Genomic DNA, 21131 nt, shown 5'->3' with positions numbered 1-21131 from the left:
GTGTGGGCGTGGAAAGGGCCAAAGGTTGAGCCGGGCCCAAGGATGAGCCGGGCCAAAGGATGAGCCAAGCCAAAGGATGAGCTGGGCCCAGGGATGAGCTGGGCCTAAGGATGAGCTGATCCCAAGGATGAGCTGGGCCGAAGGATGAGCCGGGCCAAAGGATGAGCCAAGCCAAAGGATGAGCTGATCCCAAGGATGAGCTGGGCCGAAGGATGAGCCGGGCCAAAGGATGAGCTGATCCCAAGGATGAGCTGGGCCGAAGGATGAGCCGGGCCAAAGGATGAGCTGATCCCAAGGATGAGCTGGGCCCAAGGATGAGCTGATCCCAAGGATGAGCTGGGCCCAAGGATGAGCTGATCCCAAAGATGAGCTGGGCCCAAGGATGAGCTGGGCTGAAGGATGAGCCGGGCTGAAGGATGAGCCAAGCCAAAGGATGAGCTGATCCCAAGGATGAGCTGGGCCGAAGGATGAGCTGGGCCCAAGGATGAGCTGGGCCAAAGGATGAGCTGGGCCCAAGGATGAGCTGGGCCAAAGGATGAGCTGGGCCAAAGGATGAGCTGATCCCAAGGATGAGCTGGGCCTAAGGATGAGCTGATCCCAAGGATGAGCTGGGCCAAAGGATGAGCTGGGCCCAAGGATGAGCCGGGCCAAAGGATGAGCTGATCCCAAGGATGAGCTGGGCCGAAGGATGAGCTGATCCCAAGGATGAGCTGGGCCTAAGGATGAGCTGATCCCAAGGATGAGCTGATCCCAAGGTTGAGCTGATCCCAAGGATGAGCTGATCCCAAGGTAGAGCTGATCCCAAGGATGAGCTGATCCCAAGGATGAGCTGATCCCAAGGATGAGCTGGGCCAAAAGATGAGCTGATCCCAAGGTTGAGCTGATCCCAAGGATGAGCTGGTCCCAAGGTTGAGCTGATCCCAAGGTTGAGCTGATCCCAAGGATGAGCTGGGCCCAAGGTTGAGCTGATCCCAAGGATGAGCTGGGCCCAAGGATGAGCTGATCCCAAGGATGAGCTGATCCCAAGGTTGAGCTGATCCCAAGGATGAGCTGATCCCAAGGTTGAGCTGGGCCCAAGGATGAGCTGATCCCAAGGATGAGCTGATCCCAAGGTTGAGCTGGGCCCACGGATGAGCTGATCCCAAGGATGAGCTGATCCCGGCCGGCTCTGGGTCGGGAACTGCCTGGGAGGATGGATCCCCTCAGCCCCACAGGCTGCTCCCCACCGCGGGATGGGGGGAGATTCTGGAGAGGTGGAGACCCTGAGAGAGGTCAGCGATGCAAACCAAGGAATTCCTTCCCTGGTTTCCACTGTTCAGCCCTTCCCCAGAAAGCAGGGATCCAGCACATGGATTTGGGAAGATAAATCCCAGCATTCCAAATGTTCTGCTTCCCCTCTGCCCTTCATGGGGAAGCAGGGATCAGCACAAATTTTTGGGAAGTTAAATCCCATCATTCCAAATAAGCCCCTCTGGCCTTCCCGGGGAAGCAGGGATCCAGGACACATAGCTGGGATGATAAATCCCATAATTCCAAATGTTCTGCTTCCCCTCTGCCCTTCGCAGGGAAGCAGGGATCCAGCACAGTTATTTGGGAAGATAAATCCCATAATTCCAAATGTTCTGCTTCCCCTCTGCCCTTCCCAGGGATCCAGCACATGGATTTGGGAAGATAAATCCCATAATTCCAAATGTTCTGCTTCCCCTCTGCCCTTCCCAGGGATCCAGCACATGGATTTGGGAAGATAAATCCCATAATTCCAAATGTTTCTGCTTCCCCTCTGCCCTTCCCAGGGATCCAGCACATGGATTTGGGAAGATAAATCCCATAATTCCAAATGTTCTGCTTCCCCTCTGCCAGGGAAGCAGGGATCCAGCACATGGATTTGGGAAGATAAATCCCATAATTCCAAATGTTTCTGCTTCCCCTCTGCCCTTCCCAGGGATCCAGCACATATTTTTGGGATGATAAATCCCATAATTCCAAATGTTTCTGCTTCCCCTCTGCCCTTCCCAGGGATCCAGCACATGGATTTGGGAAGATAAATCCCATAATTCCAAATGTTCTGCTTCCCCTCTGCCAGGGAAGCAGGGATCCAGCACATGGATTTGGGAAGATAAATCGCATAATTCCAAATGTTCTGCTTCCCCTCTGCCCTTCCCAGGGATCCAGCACATATTTTTGGGATGATAAATCCCATAATTCCAAATGTTTCTGCTTCCCCTCTGCCCTTCCCAGGGATCCAGCACATGGATTTGGGAAGATAAATCCCATAATTCCAAATGTTCTGCTTCCCCTCTGCCAGGGAAGCAGGGATCCAGCACATGGATTTGGGAAGATAAATCCCATAATTCCAAATGTTTCTGCTTCCCCTCTGCCCTTCCCAGGGATCCAGCACATATTTTTGGGATGATAAATCCCATAATTCCAAATGTTCTGCTTCCCCTCTGCCCTTCCCAGGGATCCAGCACATATTTTTGGGATGATAAATCCCATAATTCCAAATGTTTCTGCTTCCCCTCTGCCTTTCCCAGGGATCCAGCACATATTTTTTGGGAAGACAAATCCCACCACTCCAAGGGTTTCTGCTTCCCCCCTGCCCCATTCAGGTGAGCCCCCACCTGTGGAGCTGCCCCAGCCCTGGCACACAGCACAGATGTGGAGCTGCTGGAGTGATTCCAGAGGGGACTTAGAGGGATGGAGCCCCTCTCCTACGAGGAAAGGCTGGGAGAGCTGGGATTGTTCAGCCTGGAGAAGATTTGGGGTGGCCTCATTGTGGCCTTCCAGTGCCTGGAGGGAGGAAAGTGGGACAGGGACAATTTACAAGGCCTGGAGGGACAGGACACGGGTACAGCTTCCCACTGCCAGAGGACAGGGTTAGATGGGATACTGGGAATAAATTCTTCCCTGTGAGGGTGGGGATGAAATTCCTAGAGGAGCTGAGGCTGTCCCTGGATCCCTGGAAGTGTCCAAGTCCAGGCTGGACAGGGCTTGGAGCACCCTGGGATAGTGGAAGGTGTCCCTGCCTTGGCAAGGGGTGGCACTGGGTGAGCCCTTCCCACCCAAACCATTCCAGGATTCCATTATTTTTCCCCAGTTTTGCACTGCTGGACATTCCCATGGTCAGGAATATCCCTGGGCTCAGCTGTGTCCCCTCCCAAAGTCTTGTTTCCTGTCTCACTGGAAGCAGGAAAAGCCTGGAGGCTTTGTAGCCCTGCTCAGAAATACTGACAACATCTCACTGTAAACAACCCTGGATTCAGCACAGACCCAAAACAGCTCCTGTGAGCAAAATTAAATAAATCTGGGCTCTAGCCCAGCCCAAACCAGCACAATCCTCCTGGAAATTCACCCGTGGGGGGAAAAAAAATGGTATCATTTACAAGATATAAATTAAAATATAGATTGGCTGGAGAATGCCAATCCACGTGCTCTGAGAAATTTGGGAGAAAAGATTCAAAGTGTCCTCAGTGTTTAACCCCAAAACCAATTTTTAATTTGCTTTTGTAGCTGTGCCTGGAGAGGGAGCAGCAGCAGCCCTGTCCCCTCATGGACTCTCACCCCATGGAGGTTTAACCTGGGACAGGACTCTCCAAGGTTAGGAAAAAAAGCTGGATTTTATCCATCATTTCGACCTGCTGAGTCACAGGTTGCAACTCCGGTTCCTTCTCCAGCTTCCAAGCTGGCAGGTGGATGTGGAGTTTGGATATGGAGGTTGGAGAGGGAGGAGTTTGGATACACAGTTTGGATATGGAGGAGTTTGGATGTGGAGTTTGGGTATGGAGTTTGGATATGGAAGGGTTTGGATGCAGGGTTTGGATATGGAGTTTGAATACGGAGGAGCATGGATACAGGGTTTGGATATGGAGGAGTTTGGACATGGAGTTTGGATATGGAAGAGATTGGATAGGGAGTTTGGATATGGAAGAGATTGGATAGGGAGTTTGGATATGGAGTTTGGATGTGGAGTTTGGATGTGGAGGAGTTTGGATATGGAATTTGGATAAGGAAGAATTTGGATATGGAAGAGATTGGATAGGGAGTTTGGATATGGAGTTTGGATGTGGAGTTTGGATATGGAGGAGTTTGGATATGGAATTTGGATAAGGAAGAATTTGGATATGGAAGAGTTTGGATAGGGAGTTTGGATATGGAGGCGTTTGGATAAGGAAGAGTTTGGATATGGTGTTTGGATATGGAAGAGATTGGATAGGGAGGAGATTGGATATGGAGTTTGGATGAAGAGTTGGATATGGAAGAGTTTGGATGTGGAGGAGTTTGGATATGGAAGAGTTCGGATAGGGAGTTTGGATATGGAGTTTGGATGAGGAGTTTGGATATGGAAGAGATTGGATGTGGAGTTTGGATACGGATTTTTGATAGGAAGGAGTTTGGATATGGAGTTTGGATAAGGAGGAGTTTGGATATGGAATTTGGATATGGAATTTGGATATGGAGTTTGGATAGGGAGTTTGGATATGGAAGGGATTGGATAGGGAGGAGTTTGGATAAAGGGTTTGGATATGGAGTTTGGATTCAGAGTTCTGCAAACTCACTCTCTCCTTCATCCCACAGCTCCTCTGAAGTCCTGGTTGGAGGGGAGGGAAGGGAGAGGAGAGATCTGAGGTCAGACTCTGCATTTACTGTTAATTGTTTTTAGGGCACTGGGCTGGCACGGGAAGGAGAAGGGTTTATTTGACCTTTCCCCTGCCCCAAGGCTGCCTGCTCAGAAGCTGGGAAGCTGCCTCGGGAAAGGGAAAGGGAGAATGGATGAAAAATCCACCTGCTTGCCCTGAGCACCCCACAAACCCCAAAAATAAAGCAGGCAAAGCGAGTGAGTACAGAAATCTGAGCACCTCTCACCGCAGAGGGGAAACTGAGGCACGGAGGGCCAGAATGGTTTGCCCAAGGAAGGTGCAGTGGGGAATTGAGCTCTGTTGCTGTTGTCATGAAGTTCACAGCTTGCCAGAGCTTTTTTTTTTTTTTTTTTTTTTTTTTTTTCTGTTTCAAAGAGGAACTTGGAATTTATGAGACAAATAATTCGTTTGTCAGGAGGAAAGGGGGGAAGGTCAAAATTATCACACAACCTCAGAGCCCTCCCAGGCGCCAAAACAGGCAGGAGGCAGCACAGATCTGAAGGTAAAACTGGATGGTGATGTTCAAAAATAAACCATGAATGGTCACGTACCCAGGCAGCTCCCCGGGGTGTGCTGAGGGTCACAGCCCCAAGAGAGACGCTCTGGGAGGGGAGATTAGAGCCTCCCACAGCCCCAGTCTTTGGTAGAGCTGGATGTTGAACAAACAGAAGCTGAGTCAGACGGGACAGGAACGTTTTGAGGGTCTGAACGTCAGCGAGGTTACCCATTAACTTAGCCTCGACTTCCCCAGTCACCCATTTATTGCTCATTCCCTGTGGGAATTTCATGCTCCAGACTCCCTTCTCTCCACAGCCAGAGAGCAGGAGTTCAGCCAAGCTCCTGCTCCAGCCCTCACACTCGTTTTATTCTCCACCTGCAGCAGGACTGAGCAAACCAGAGGAGGATTTAAGACCCCAAAACCAGAGGGTCCCCTCTTCTTCTCAACGTGCTCAATTCCCCCCCAGTGTTGTGCTGGGGTGCAGCCTCCTGGCTACGGGGGATTCCGGGTGCAGAGGGAGCTGTGGGATAAACAGGCTGGGGGTGATAAAGGCTGGAGGTCTGGCCCTGGGAGATAAACACACACGCCCTTTCTCACTTGTGGTCAGAGCCTGCCCGAAAACCCACCTTAAATGACAACCACAGTGCTTTTTCTGGGATGGAAATTCTTGCTGGGAGAAGGAATGCTGTGTCTGCCCAGTGTCCCACTCCTGGAGATGGCTGGGGACTGGGAGAGGGTGACCACCCTGACCTCTCTCACAGCTTAAATCCCCCCAGGCCAGACACTGAGCTGCCTTTGTACAAATATTCTCCCTGTGGTTTGTCAGCACAGATAACAGAGCTGTTTTATAAATGGGGAGACTGAGGCAGAAAGAGAAAACCCTGCGGCTTCCCAACAATGTTTGGTGGGAGGAGGATGGCATCCCGGGGTCTGGATGCTGAGGGGTGGCCTGCGCCTGCTGGGATGGCTGTGGAGCCAGGATGAGCTGTGGGCCAACCTGGCATGGTCCACTTCCATGTGGAACACATCCCGACTTTTCCCGGCTGAGTTCAGGCACAGCAGTTCCCTAAGGAGCATCAGGCTGATTTTTTAGAGAGGATGAACAGAGGGGATGAATCCTTCCCCATCCCATTTGCACATGGATTAGCATTTAGCTGTAGTCCTAGACCTAAACCTCGTTCTTGTTCAGCTCTAACTGAGAAATGAATCATTCTCTGAGGACTCCAATGACTTCAGCTGCAGTCAGTGGTGCCCAGAACACATGGTTTCGGTTAAACAAAAGGCCCCACATACTTTGTGGGGCTTGTAATAGAAGTACCCACCCAGGAAACGAGCAGGAACTCTTCTTCTCCCGAAATCACACTTCAGCTTCATTGATTGTGCCACAGCCAGGCTGCCTCCCCCTGCGAGGAGACAGCCAGGTGGCCGTGCCCTGTCCTGCCATGAGCGCAGTCACCAAGGAGAAGATGCTTCCCAAATACCCACATCCGGAGTGGATTAGCTGTGATCCTCCTCGTCCAGCTGAATCCAAGAGCCTTCCTGCCCTCCTCCCAGGGCGGAGGTGCTCAGCAGCTCCTTGGCATTGTCGATGCACTGAGCCCTTTGCCTGCTGAGCAGTATTTTTCATGCCTTGGTGCTGGCTGCATTTTTCAGGCTTTCTTCCGCAGATTTTCCCTGCCTTCGGGCACTTAGGACTGCAAGGCCAAACCTGCTTTTCTACATCCTCCACCCTCCGATGAGTCACCGGGGAAGGAAGACAGGAATGGAAGTTACAGAGGTCCGGACGAGGAAAATATTAACAAGAATGCCCCAGCTTTTTCTCAGAATCCTGATTCTGGAACGGTTTGGGTTGGAAGAGACCTGGAAGAGCTCTCTTGGAGCCCCTTTAGGTACTGGAAGGGGCTCTGAAGTCTCCGGTTCCTGTCCTTCCTAAAGCCCCTCTACCGCTCCATTCCAACACTCCCACCACACCTTCACCATCTCAGTAAAATCAGACTTATCTTGGAATTATTTTTTCTCACACACTCCCCTGGTAGCGTGCAGCAGCAGAGCCGTTTGTGTAACAGCAGAAAGTCCAAAGATTTAATTTTTTACCTTTTCTTCCCCTTCATCTCGAGTTCTAGCCCACAAAAATAAAAAAAAAAAAAAAAAGAACAACACAACTACGAACGAGGCTGAATGAATTTCCCCACTTCCCAGCTCTGGGTCTGGGGTGAGATGGCGACTTTTTTGCAAGGCTGCCGTGCCTTTGCGCAGTGAACCCCACCGGAATCGCACGGGATCTCTCACACAGGGGATTATCCACTTAACACCCTTTTCTCAGGACACAAAAACCCGCGGCTTTGCTCGCTCGAGTCCGATGAGTGATCGGGAAAAAATGCAAGAGGAGAAGCAACACCCTGAGAAATCATTCCCGAGCGCTCGTGTGATTCGGGTGTTTCGAAACTTATTTGGTCACTTTGACGGTGAGCGAAAATAACGAGTGACTAAAAACTGAAAGGAAGGGGAACAGTGAAAGCCAATTCGGCTTCTCGGGCAAAATAAACCGCACACGAGAACTTAAGGGGACATTTCCACCGAATGAACGCGCGCACATCGCACAGCCGGGACCAGCGCTGGGACAGCCCCAGGTCCTCCTCTTCCTCCCCGTCCCGCCCGGTGTGGCCCGTCCCCCCCCGATATAAACGCTCCAGCCGGGCCCTCCCCACACATTTTTCTTCAGGCTCTGGGGGGAGGCGGTTGTGTCAGAGCCGTGTCCAGGCCTGGCCCGCGCTGTGCCCGCTCCGCGCCCTGCGGCGCTGCGCCCTCCGCTCAAGATGCGCCGGCCCCGACGGCACTGCCTCCCTGTGCTGCTGCTGGTCACGGTCAGTGGGGACGGGGCTTGTGGGGTGTGGGGACCCTCCGGGAGCGCGGCCAGGGGGGTCCGGAGTCCTGTCGGGGCTGCGCGGTGTTGTCGCGACATGCCCAGACTTGCCGCGCTGTCGAGGTGCTCGGAGCGGCGGAGTGGGACGGGGTCCGGCGAGGGGCTGGGGGGGGAAGGGTGGGGAGGGGACATCGCGGTGTTTGGGGGGCTGCCCTGGTGAGGGTTCAGCCGAGCGCCGGGGGCTGTGTGAATGGGGGTGCCCCTGGATGGAGGTGAGAGGGGTGGGCTTATCTGGGGAGAGCGGCGGATGCGGCGTGCCTTCACCTGCGATTGCGGGGGGAAGGGCCTGTGAGTCGGGGGGAAACTGAGGCATGGAGGGGCTCACCTGCTCTGGGAGCCGTGGGGGTGGGGGGGGTGGGGGGGCGAGCTGGACCGCTCACCCGCTGTGGAGGAGACAGGGAAAACAGGTGCGGTGGGGCTCACCTGGCCCGGGGGATGGGGGGATCGAGGCGATGGGGCCAGCGGGGTTCGGAAGGGCCGGCGGGGACCAGGGGGGTTCGGAAGGGCCGGCGGGGACCAGGGGGATTCGGATGGGCAGGTGGACCAGGGGGGTTCGGATGGGCAGGCAGGGACCAGGGGGGTTCGGAAGGGCCGGCGGGGACCAGGGGGATTCGGATGGGCCGGCGGGGACCAGGGGGATTCGGATGGGCAGGCGGACCAGGGGGTTTAGGATGGGCAGGCGGACCAGGGGGATTCGGATGGGCAGGCGGGGACCAGGGGGTTTAGGATGGGCAGGCGGACCAGGGGGATTCGGATGGGCAGGTGGACCAGGGGGGTTCGGATGGGCAGGCAGGGACCAGGGGGGTTCGGAAGGGCCGGCGGGGACCAGGGGGGTTCGGAAGGGCCGGCGGGGACCAGGGGGGTTCGGATGGGCAGGCGGGGACCAGGGGGTTTCGGATGGGCAGGCGGACCAGGGAGGTTCGGATGGGCAGGCGGGGACCAGGGGGTTCACCTGGGCACGGCACAGTGGGGTTCGGGGTACCGGGAGGACGTGAGGCTGAGGCTGGGGAGATGCCAGAGCCTGGAAGGGGAATTTTTTCGATGGGAAAAGCGATCTCAGCCCCCCACCCCAGCTCCGAGCACATGGCCCCGGCGAGGACGGTGATGGCGATAAAAGGCGGCGGGGCTGGACGTAGAGGCTCATTGCTGGAGGCCAGGGAAGGGGATTTCCAGTCCCTTCCCTCCCAAGTCGGGTTTGCCATTCCATGCTGGCTTCTGGTGGCAGCTCCGACGCTCCTTGGGGATCTTTTAATACAAGGGAATGCTCCCGAACAGGAATGCAACTAGCCCAAACGATGTCCAAATCCTTAGCACAGGGGTTTAGGACAGAAAATTCCACCTGGGCATATCATATTTCCCCGTGGATTGGATGTTGTAGAGTTGGGAAATAGCTAAATTCTGTTGTCACTTGAAGTCAGGAGGATCCTGGCCTGAATTTTATGCCGGAGATCCTGCCCTGACTTGTATCCCAGGGCTGGTGTGGAGCCCCGCCGCAGCGAAGGAGCCCAGCAGGTGCTGCTCCCGCACTGGAATTACATCAGCGCTGCCCAAAACGGGTTTTCAGAGAAAGCTCATCCAGTTCATTCCGTTCATTGCTTAGCAGAGTTTATTTACACTGGCCTGGTAAAGTCAAGCCTTACTAAACCCGTCGCCTAAGGGCACGCTGGTAACAGCCTCAGGTTTTTTTTTTTTTACTTTTTATCCCCTTTTTCGAATAAAAGCCGGGGAGCTGCTTGGGAGGGGGTGATTCACATGACATGGTCATACGATATTGTGTCATGTCTGCTCACTCTTGCGTCATGGCTGGACACAGGCCACACGTTTTGAGGATGGATTGCTGAGTTTCAAATTCAGTGGGAGTGTGGGAATTCCAGGGGAAAATCCCAGCCTGCATCTTGCCCTGTCCTTGGAGCAGATGACATCAGGTGTCTGCCCGGCACCGCTTTATCCCGGTTCTCTTGCTGCTGTCGGGGTCCATGGGATGTGTTTTATCCCCTTTCATCTCAGGAATTCAGCCAGGGGTCTCTCCTTGGAGTTGGCTGCAGGGTCGAACTCCTTTTGAGATTGAAATCAATGGGCAAGGAGACCTGCTCCATTTTTAATGCCTTCTTTGTGAAATCCGCTCTGGGTGTGGGCCCGAGGCGTCACACACACTGCCCGCTGCTCCCTTCAGCATCGTGGAGGAGGAGAGGGGCAGCTTTGCTATATAGCACAGCTGGGGCTTCTGTCCTCACAGGCGTGCCTAGAAAGACACTTTTGGGCTCGTTGCCTAAGGTCCTCACCCTGGTCCAGTTCTTGTTGGTTTGTGGTGACACCCTGGAATTACGCCGGTGGAATAGGAGGACAGTTCTCAAGCAGGATAGGTCACTTAGTCTCTTCAAGTGCAGGTTGGCTCCTCTTTTCTAGGGTGTTATTCCTTCCAATGGTACCGAGTGTCTCTTAATTTAATTTGCGTATAGGTCCATGATGTTACCTTCTAGGGCCAATTGGGAAGCAGATGAGGTAATACTCAATAGATAAAAAAGAGGGTACAGGTGAGGGTAATTAACAGAATCGAGGTATTTAACCTGGTGATTAACATTTAACAATTAACCAACTTGGTAACTATTGATTAACTGAGTTAACCTATAAACATGTTTATAAGAGGATCATCTCAGGAGAAAAACAAATTGGGGATGGAAGCGGGGAAAGTTCAAGGCTTGATGCTTTCCCGAGCTTTTTCTCCAGACTTGATCCCCCAAGAAGGAAGAGGCTTTTGGCTGATGAGGGATTCCTGTGCCTCTAATTCCTCTGCCTCCAGGCTTTTTTGAGTTGTTTACTGTGGGTGAAAACGCCTGAATTCTGCCGTGCTGGATTCTCCAACTGATACTTTGGTCAGGGATGGCAGCAGGGTGCCGCAGGCTGATAACCTTATCGTGCACGTGTTGCTGTTCTCTGTAAAGAAATGAAATCCCGTGGCTGAGGGGCCCTCCCAAACTGCAGAAAACGCCGTGGTGTCGCTGTGATCACCTTCACAGCATGGCAGATCAGGTGGGGAAGAAACATGGATTTTTTTTCCCCCCATGGAAATGGGACAAATTGTCCCTTCACTCCCAGGACTTCCAAGACCAGAATGGGTGAAGCTGTTGTGGCTGGAGCTCCTGAAGTGGATAAAAAACTTTACAAACTTGCAAACGTTCCTAGCTGGAGAAAAGAGGAGCAGAAGCAGATCCTGGGAGATGTAGAGCCAGAAGGCGTTGGAGGGACATGGATTTGATCCCTCCAAGTCAGGGTCCGGAGCTGGCCCCGTTCCCGGGCTGGCCGGGGCTTGGGGGCTCTGTGGCCTGGTCGAGGTGGCCACAGATGCCTTAAGTTTTAGCTTTCATATTTTTCAGGTTCTGTGCTGCCTAGGTGTGCAGCTCTGAGCTTCATATTAAGTGGTGGTAAGCTCTCTTCACAGAGTAGCTAGACAAAACAATTCCTTCTCTAGCTTGGGGCCAAGGACAACCGATACAAGTCTCAGGCCCAAAAGTAAAAACAATGATGAATTGAGAGAAAAACAAGGAGGATGGGACTTTGTAACCTAAAGCTACAATTGGACAATTAAATCCAATATGCTAATGGACCAAAACTAAAAAGCAGGTGGATTTTTCATCCATTCTCCCTTTCCCTTTCCCGAGGCAGCTTCCCAGCCTCTGAGCAGGCAGCCTTGGGGCAGGGGAAAGGTCAAATAAACCCTTCTCCTTCCCGTGCCAGCCCAGTGCCCTAAAAACAATTAACAGTAAATGCAGAGTCTGACCTCAGATCTCTCCTCTCCCTTCCCTCCCCTCCAATCAGGACTTCAGAGGAGCTGTGGGATGAAGGAGAGAGTGAGGGTTTTGCAGAACTCTGAATCCAAACTCCATATCCAAACCCTTTATCCAAACTCCATATCCAAACCCTTTATCCAAACTCCATATCCAAACCCTTTATCCAAACTCCCTATCCAAACCCTTTATCCAAACTCCCTATCCAAACTCTTCCATTGTCGGAACAATGGGATAAAAGTGACAGTCCCCGTGACCGGTCGTGCATTTTGGGACCATTTTGGTTCATTTTGGGTGCAGCCCTGGCTGGGCTCTGGTGCTGCCCAAGGTGGATCCATGGAGGAGATCCTTTTAATAAATCCCTGCTTTATTCTTTGGCTCTGTCCAGCCTCTGCTCTAGGCCAGCCTGCACAAGGCATCAGCCTGGCCAGTGTCAGTGGTGTCTTGTGGCTCTGTGTCACCCTTTGTGTCCTGCTGCAGCCACTTTTATCTTTTCCTGCTCAGAAGCTCGGGAAGGAGGAGGAGCAGGAACTGGTGCTGGCGGCAAGGGACAGAACGGGCAACTCTATTGTTTCAGTGTTCCAGGCAGCTTCTGACTCACGGCAGAAATACTTGCTTTAACGCAGATTTTCCCCTCCGTCTTTGGGAGGGGAGAGGAAAAGTGTTTCCCGCAGCCCCTGAGTGTTGTGACATGTCTGTCCTTACCTCCCTGTGAGGTTGGGGCAGCTTTATATCCATGGATATCCAGCTTCATATGGATCCATGGAGCAGCTCTGTGCTGGCTCAGAGGCCAATGGCGTTGTCGCTGTTGGGGATGTGAAAAATGCATATTTTATGATTGGCTTTTCACAAATATTAAATTGAATACTATATGTATTGTGTTACATTGATTAGAAGTGCTGTGTTAACATTTTAATAGTATGGTAAATGTAGTTTTGTAGTTAAAATAGAACCTATGTATGTGGGGGTTTTTTTACTAGCTCAAGCAAGAGATGAGATAATGAAGAAACTCTTCACACAGAGATGGCAGTGATGGGGGCCCATAAAGAATTACTGCCTCCTTATCAGAAAACACAAACATTCTTCCACCTTCTCTCCGTCTTTATGGAACCACCAGGATTAAGGGGAAGAAGTTGACAAAAACCAGAAAACTCTAAATTTTCATTACTCTAATTGTATTACTATTTTTATAACCATTTTATTATTATTAAACTTTTAAAATTTTAAAAACCAAGTGATTGGCGTTTATAACAGGGACATTGATGTGCCCAAAAACCCCCAAAGCCCAAGGGGACAAATGGCCATTCCTGCTGGGAATGGTCCCCCTGGAGTGACCCGGCCAGGGCGGAAGGAGCTGAGGCAGCACAAAAAGGGTGTGGAGAGCTGGCGGAAATGTGGACTTTTCTTCCTGATCCTCAGCAGGATAACAGGGAAAACAGAGGCCGTGCTGTCTCCTGGGAGCCTAGAGCGACAACCCAGGGGTTTCTGGTGGGCACCTTCCAGCCTTGACACGGGGCTGTTTCCTCCCACAAACCTGTTCCTCTTCCCGACTCTTCCCTTCCTTTGGGGCTGTTGGTGCACTCAGAAACTGGGGAAGGAAAAGGATCGTTCTCAGAAATTGGGGAAGGAAAAGGGTCGTTCTCAGAAACTGGGGAAGGAAAAGGGTTGTTCTCAGAAATTGGGGAAGGAAAGGGGTCGTTAGCGACTCTTTGCCCTGCTGATAACCTGGCAGGCAGAATTCCCCTGCAAACCTCCAGACCTCTTCCGGAGGAGGCTTTGCCAAGGAAAAACCGGCCCTGGTTTGTGGGGAGTGCCTTTGGCTGAGGTGGCTCTGAGCCATCCCAAAGCTCCTCTCCTCTTCACTGGGCACAGCAGCTCTTGCCCTGCCCGTTCTCCCCTTGCCCTGTGGATTGGGGTGGTTTTTAACCTGAGGTTTTCTGTATTTTTTAACAGACGGCCGCTTTGGGAGCCAGTGCTGGCACCTTGAAGAGGAGGGACAGCTTGGATCTCTTGGATCTAGGCTGGGGAGGGGAAGATGGTTACTACAGGAAGAGCGACGGTGTCTATTGCCAGAAGTGCCCTGCAGGTGAGATGGTCTCAGCACTGATCCCACCTCTGCAGCCTCTCTGTGCTCCTCTTCTGTGTCCTCGCTCCTCCTGAGCTCCAGCTCTGCCCTGCTCCACTGTCATGGATCTAAGCGCTCATTTTGGGAATATTTTCCCTTTCTTGGCTCACTTGCCTCTGAGCTTCACTGGTGGTGCAATCACAGAATCCTTCAGGTTGGAAAAGCCCTCCAAGGCCAAATCCAACCTGTGCCCCATCTCCACCTTGTCACTGAGTGCCACTGAATCCAGGCCTTCTTTGGACACCCCCAGGGATGGGCACTCCAACCCTCCCCGGGCAGTTCCAAGGCCTGAGCACCCTTTCCATGGGGAAATTCCTGCTGCTGTCCACCCTGAGCCTGCCCTGGCCCAGCCTGAGGCCATTCCCTCTGCTCCTGTCCCTGTTCCCTGGGATAAGATCCCAAATCCCCCCGACTGTCCCCTCCTGTCAGGAGCTGTGCAGAGCCACAAGGTCCCCCCTGATCCCCCTTTTCTCCAGGCTGAGCCCCTTCCCAGCTCCCTCAGCCTCTCCTGGTGCTCCGGCCCCTTCCCTGTGTGTTCAGAGTTTCCCTTTCTCTTCAGGCACCTACATTGCAGAGGAGTGTAAGGAGGAGAACGGCTCTGGCAGGTGTGAGCCCTGCAGACACGGGGAATACATGGAATATCCAAACGCCTTCGGGTGGTGCCAGGACTGCTCGGAGTGCAGGGAAGGTACGAGCTGGGGGGGAGCAGGGCTGATGGCTCAGGCTGGGTCCAGCTGAGCTCTCTCAGAGCACAGTGTCACCTCAGTGTCCCCAGAGAGTGCCTGGGGCTGCAATCTGTGCCACAACCGTATCTGTTAAAGGCCCCTTCTCTCGTGCAAAGCTTGGACGTGAGACCTCCGCACGGAGCAGGAGGACGAGGCTCCCAGCAGCACTGGAAGCTGCTGGTGGAGTTTGATCCAGGCACTGCTTTTCCCTTGGTACTGGCAGCTGTGGGGCAGGAAAGGCTGGCACTCAACAGCAGGGAGGGACTTGGTCCTGCCCGGGCCTGCGGCTCAGCTGGGGTGGGAGCAGAGGAGCCAGGGTGGAGCCGTGTCCCCTCTGTCCCACAGATCAGGTGAAGCAGAGTCCCTGCCAGCCCGTCAGGAACACGGTGTGTGTCTGCAAGAACGGCACCTTCTGCCCCCCGGACCACCCCTGCGAGATGTGCCAGAAGTGCCAGCCCAGGTGGGTCGGGTGCCGCGGCGGCTCCTGCGGGGTCCGTGCTGCTGAGCCACAGCTGCTGAGCCCGCCCTGTGTCCCCTTTCCCAGGTGTCCCGAGGGTCAAGTGGAGCTGAAACACTGCACACCTAACAGTGACCTCCTGTGTGGTCCTGACACGGACACCTGGCCCTACTGTGAGTGGGGGAGAGCTGAGGGCTGGGGGTGGGAGCTGCTGCTGAGGCTCAAGCAGGAGCTGCTGCTCACAGCCCTGTTTTATCTGCTTTAGACACCAAGGTCGTCGGCACCATCATCACAGTGATTGGTGTGATAGCAGCTGGGATCCTGGTCACGTTCTGCTGCTGGAAACGCCCCTGCAGCTCCCCAGGTGGGTGCAGGGGACCCCGGGGCACCCACCTTGGCCAGGGGCTCTGCACTGGTGTGAGCTGGGTGGGAAGAGAGACCCTGGGAGCACCCACCTGGTGTGGGCTGGGTGGGAAGAGAGACCCCGGGAGCACCCACCTGGTGTGGGCTGGTTGGGAAGAGAGACCCCACCCGGGGAGCACCCACCTGGTGTGGGCTGGGTGGGAAGAGAGACCCTGGGAGCACCCACCTGGTGTGGGCTGGGTGGGAAGAGAGACCCTGGGAGCACCCACCTGGTGTGGGCTGGGTGGGAAGAGGGTCCTGCCTGGGGGAAGAAGGATCACAGTGCTCTTTCCATCTTCCAGGGGATAGGAGACCCTCGAGCAGGAGGCCCTATGAAATACTGGTGAGTTCCTGGGAAGGCTGGAGGCAGGGGGCTGTGGCTGTGTTTGTGGCCTGGGTGACATCTCCCATTCCCTCTGCTCCCCACTTGGCCAGCAGCTCCTGGGAAAGCTGGAGGAGCAGGGGGATGAGGCTCATCCAGCAGTTCCTGGGAAGGCTGGAGGAGCAGGGGGATGAGGCTCATCCAGCTGGGAAGGCTGGAGGAGCAGGGGGGTGAGGCTCATCCAGCAGTTCCTGGGAAGACTGGAGGAGCAGGGGGATGAGGCTCATCCAGCAGTTCCTGGGAAGGCTGGAGGAGCAGGGGGATGAGGCTCATCCAGCTGGGAAGGCTGGAGGAGCAGGGGGATGAGGCTCATCCAGCAGTTCCTGGGAAGGCTGGAGGAGCAGGGGGATGAGGCTCATCCAGCTGGGAAGGCTGGAGGAGCAGGGGGGTGAGGCTCATCCAGCAGTTCCTGGGAAGGCTGGAGGAGCAGGGGGATGAGGCTCATCCAGCAGTTCCTGGGAAGGCTGGAGGAGCAGGGGGATGAGGCTCATCCAGCTGGGAAGGCTGGAGGAGCAGGGGGATGAGGCTCATCCAGCAGTTCCTGGGAAGGCTGGAGGAGCAGGGGGATGAGGCTCATCCAGCTGGGAAGGCTGGAGGAGCAGGGGGGTGAGGCTCATCCAGCAGTTCCTGGGAAGGCTGGAGGAGCAGGGGGATGAGGCTCATCCAGCAGTTCCTGGGAAGGCTGGAGGAGCAGGGGGGTGAGGCTCATCCAGCAGTTCCTGGGAAGGCTGGAGGAGCAGGGGGATGAGGCTCATCCAGCAGTTCCTGGGAAGGCTGGAGGAGCAGGGGAATGAGGCTCATCCAGCTGGGAAGGCTGGAGGAGCAGGGGGATGAGGCTCATCCCTGAGGGTTGTGGTAGAGCTGGGCCAGGCAGAGGAGGCTCTCTGGTAGTGCCCTGGGTGCTTCCAGCCCCCTCCTCAGTGCCATTAACATTTTCCTGGTGGCAGTGCTGGCACAGCCAGGGTCCACAGGGGAGATCCCAGGGTAGGGGTGGGCTGTGCTTGCCCAGAGCCCCTCCAAGCTTGGGATCCACACCCTTGGATCCATGGCAGGGTCCTGCCTTCCCAGACCACCACAGCTCGTGTTTCTCCCTTGCCACAGAGCTCCATGTTTGGGAAGCTGCTGTTTAACAAGCCGGTGGGGTCAGAGGACAACACGCCTGTGGAGAGGTCGCAGCCTGACACGACAGCAGAGGAACAGGTACGTGAGTGGCACCTCTGCCCCGGCGTGGCGGGCCAAGATCTGATCATCCTGGGGGCCTTCCAGGGTTGGGCAGCTCAGGGAGATGGTGAAGGGTCTTTTTGTGGGGTCAGGATGGCAAAATCTGCTCGTTGCACTCGAGAGAGTCCTTGGAGGATTTAACGCTGATGCTGAGCAAAGACAGCTCTGGTCTCCCTCGGGGAGAGAGAGGGACCTCTCGGGGCCTGCTGCCATTGCAGAGACAGGAAACACAGATGTCCTGGGGGTGGGTGGTGATCTCCTGCCCTAACAGCCCTGGGAGAGAGGGAGAGGGTCTGCAATCCCCATTAATCACACATGTGTGCTGGGGCTTGGTGGGTGCTGCAGGACACTGTCATTCCAGGAGTGACACTGTCATCCCAGGAGTGACATTGTCATTCCAGGAGATGCTGCCGAATGAGAAACACACGAATGAGAAACCCATGAGGCATCTGGTTCCAGCACCAGGGAACAACCCCAGTCCAGGTAAGCGCTGCGGCCCAGGGGACGTGCTGGGGGCTGGGATTCCTGTCCCAGCTGCCCGTGCTCTGAGCTGTCCTTTTCCCCCTCCAGCGCTGCGGGGCACCTTTTACATCTTTGCTGAGAAGATCCCCATGGACTACTGGATGAAATTCGGCCACAGCCTGAACCTGGAGGACAATGACATCAACATGGCCAAGTCGGACGATGGCTTCTACAACATGATGCGCAAGTGGCAGAACAGGGAGGGCTCCAAGGCGTCCGTGAACATGCTGCTGGAGACCCTGGTCCGGCTCAACCTCGGCGGGGTGGCAGAGGACATCTCCTCCATACTGGTCAAGAACGGACTTTTTCAGTATGAAACGAGCTGAAGGGAGCAGGGCACACGCTGCAACTCCCTCCTTCAAGCTACGGCTGTGAAATACCTCACAGAACATTTCAATTTTAGCTGTTTGTAGCGCCCCTGTGGCTGCTCTCCTTTTGAAGCCATCACGAGCTCAGCTGAGCCAGGAGCTGATCCTCATGTGAAGTATGAGCCTCAGGGTCCTCTCTGCTGGAGTTACAGGTTCGATGTTGGTGCTTCCTCGTGCAATCCGAGCTGGTTTCTTGATTTCACTGGGACAAAACCAAGAGTTTAGAATAATTTCAATCTGCTTCCTGGATCATCTCGCTTGGAAGCACTGGTACTACCCGGATTTCTTTGGGATCAGTGCAGAGAAGGGCTTTCGGCATCCCTGGGCTTCTGAACTGGATCATCCTTGATTCTCAAAGGATTCCTGGCATCATGAAATGGCTTCTGCTTTTAGAACATCTCTAAGTAAGCTTCGTTCTGCATGCTTGGTGGTTCTGCAAGCTCAGCTGGGGTCTTGGGTTACTTTTTGTGTTCGGAGTTATTGTTTTGTTTTGCATGGTTCTGCTTGTTTTCAGGAAGCAGTTTAAAACTGCACTTGGAGGGGGCAGGAGGAATGACTGACTTGCACTGTGAACACTGGGGTTGCCTGGGGAAAGGGACAATGCAGGGGTCACCCAGCCCAGCCCCCTGCCAGGACCAGGGACATCTTCCACTCCACCAGGTTGCTCCAAACCCCATCCAGCCTGACCTTGAATGTTTGCCAGGATGGGGCAGCTTATCAGGGCAGCCTTTCTGCCAGTGTTTACACACCCTCACAGTGAAATACTTCTTCCTAATAGCTAATCTAATGTGATCTGCATTCGGTTTAAAACCATTCCCGTGTCCTGGCACTCCAGACCCTTGTCCAGAGTCCCTCTCCACCTCTCCTGGAACCCCTTTAGGTACTGGAAGAGGCTTGAAGGTGTCCCAGAGCCTTCTCTTCTCCAGGCTGGATAATCTCAGCTCTGCCAGCCTGGCTCCAGAGGGGTTCCAGCCCTCAGAGCAGCCCTGTGGCCTCCTCTGGATTTGCTCCAACACCTCCACATCCTTGCGGAGGCCCCAGAGCTGCAGGTGGAGTCTCCCCAGAGCTGAGGAGAAGGGAAAAATCTCAGCTCTGCTGTCCCTGTGTGCCCCAGCATGGAGGGGTGAATGCACTGAGTGTGAGTGTGACCGTGGTACTCCCTGCCCATCCCAGCCCATGGGCAGCTCCCCAAACACTGCACCTCACACAGAGCTCAAGGACAAAACCAGCTGCAAAACCAGCTGGGAAAACTACTGGATTACTTGAGTTGCCACCCCAGTCCACCAGGACCTTCCCCAGTGGGGTGGGAGGGTGCTCAGCACCCTTCCTGCTGCTCTCCTTCTCCCCCACCCTCCAATACTGGATCCACAAGCAGAAATGTTGTACTTATTTATTTAGCAACTGTAAATATTACATATATTAACTTAAAAGCTATATAAAAATATTGGTTTTTTTTCTTACGCGTGGTTGTGTGTTTTTACAGAGCTCTGGCCCAGCCAGTTTGCTATTTTCCAGTTTTGTACATTTCTCATTTGTACATTTCTTTTGTACATTCCATTTTGTACATTTGTTTATGAAGGGTTAACTAAAAAAAAAAAAAAAAAAAAAAAAACCCTCTTGATTTTCTCATCTGGTTTGATTTGTTTTCCCCCAGAACTCTGGTGAGGGCCTGTCCGGGGTCTCACTGGACACCAAGGTCCAGGGTCCCAGTGGACACCAGTTGCTCCATGTGGCACTGAGGACTCAGCCCATGGAATGGAATTAATGCTCAGCTGTGGATATTCTCAGTTCAGTCAGAGAGAAAAGGAGAGATTTCTACCAGGGTAAGCCTGGGAAAGAGTCCGAAAGGAATGTAAACAATTTATTATCTCTCTGCTGTTCATATTGTTTATATAGATATGCTCTGCCACCGTGTGCTATCCATAGTGCACCAATGGTGTGAGATGTTTTTGCTCTAGGACCAGTGAAGTTGGTCCTCACAATGTGCTCTATGAAGAGCCATGTACTTGTTGATAAACAGTTTATTCTTGCCTTCTGATCTTGGAGTCTCATTATTCCCGTCCTGCCTCAACAGTGACACTCAGCCACCCCAGCATCCCACCAGGAATGGTGCCCACCAGCCCCCAAGGGTCCTTTCTGCCAGGGAAAGCTCTCAGCAGCCATCCTGGCCTTTATCTTCCCTACACCAGAGCAGGGGGGTGACCCCGTCCCTCGTGCCGGGGGTGGCACCGGCACCGCTGACCCGGGGGGCTCCGGCTCCACCCAGCCAGGGCTCTGTGTGTTGCTTGCAGTAGCTGTGTGGCAAATCCATGCAGTGCTAAGTGAGAAAAGGGCTTTGCTCAGCCCCCAGAAACGCTCCTGCAGCTGCTCCCCAGCCCCTGCACTGCGCAGGGGATTTTTAAGAGCGTGGGGCTGGGCTGAAAAGCAGGAGCTGTCGTTGACCTGCCCGGAGGGTTCGTGCCCAGGGGTCTCTCGTGGGCATCCCCCTGTGCCCCCTGAGCATGCAGACCTGGGCCAGGCACATGCAGGGTTCAGTGCCAGGGCTCGGGTCCTGGCCCGGGGAAGGCAAACAGGACTCAGAAGCAGCAGTGAGTGCCCAGATCGTGTGAAAAGGAGAGAAAGTCGTGCTCCTACCTGGTCGCTGGGGCTGCCAAGGGACAGAACATCGAGGGTGAGGAGCCACCTCGCTCCTGCGTCTGAGGCTGAGGGTGGGCATGCAGAATGGGAGGCTCCAAGGTGCTCCACGAGGCCAGCTGGGAAGAGGAGCAGTGTGGGGTGGGAGGGGACGCCACCAGAGCATCCCTGGGTGCTCCTCCAGCAGCAGCCTCTGCAGGGATGGGCTCCAAGGAGCTTTCCCCATCCCAGCTGGGGAGGGTGAGGAGGTTTGGGTGCCTCCTGCCCTGCCTGGCAGCCCTGCAGGGACACAGGTGGGACAGGCAGAGTTAGTCCGATGGAAAAGCCACCACCTCGTGTTGTACCAGGGTGTGGGTCCTGCCTGGCCTCGCTGTCCCTGCCCGTCCCAGGAGCGCTGGCAGGGGGTAATGGCATCACCCCGAGCCTGGCACAAGGATGTGCCTGTCCAGCT

The 21131-nt window shown here is 54.4% G+C and overlaps 2 protein-coding genes across 2 annotated transcripts in view; both read left to right on the top strand.

The window, feature by feature from the left end:
* Positions 1 to 861: 861 nt before the first annotated feature.
* The window catches only part of BIN3 (bridging integrator 3), a 190761-nt gene continuing 170491 nt past the window's right edge, over positions 862 to 21131 (top strand). The window contains exon 1 of the mRNA XM_068174524.1: positions 862 to 866. The gene's annotated coding sequence lies outside the window, so the exon portion shown is untranslated. The remainder of the gene's footprint in view (positions 867 to 21131) is intronic.
* On the top strand, positions 7329 to 21006 carry LOC137463383 (tumor necrosis factor receptor superfamily member 10A-like). The gene is made up of 10 exons (XM_068174545.1): positions 7329 to 8000; positions 13798 to 13930; positions 14529 to 14657; positions 15040 to 15154; positions 15239 to 15324; positions 15417 to 15515; positions 15856 to 15896; positions 17037 to 17135; positions 17558 to 17639; positions 17727 to 21006. Exons 1-10 carry the CDS (start codon positions 7953 to 7955, stop codon positions 18002 to 18004), a joined length of 1110 nt encoding a protein of 369 aa, XP_068030646.1. The 5' UTR covers positions 7329 to 7952; the 3' UTR covers positions 18005 to 21006.

Source organism: Anomalospiza imberbis, chromosome 28 (assembly GCF_031753505.1).
Source record: "Anomalospiza imberbis isolate Cuckoo-Finch-1a 21T00152 chromosome 28, ASM3175350v1, whole genome shotgun sequence".
Taxonomy (NCBI): Eukaryota; Metazoa; Chordata; class Aves; order Passeriformes; family Viduidae; genus Anomalospiza; species Anomalospiza imberbis.
This window is presented reverse-complemented; position numbering and strand designations above follow the sequence as displayed.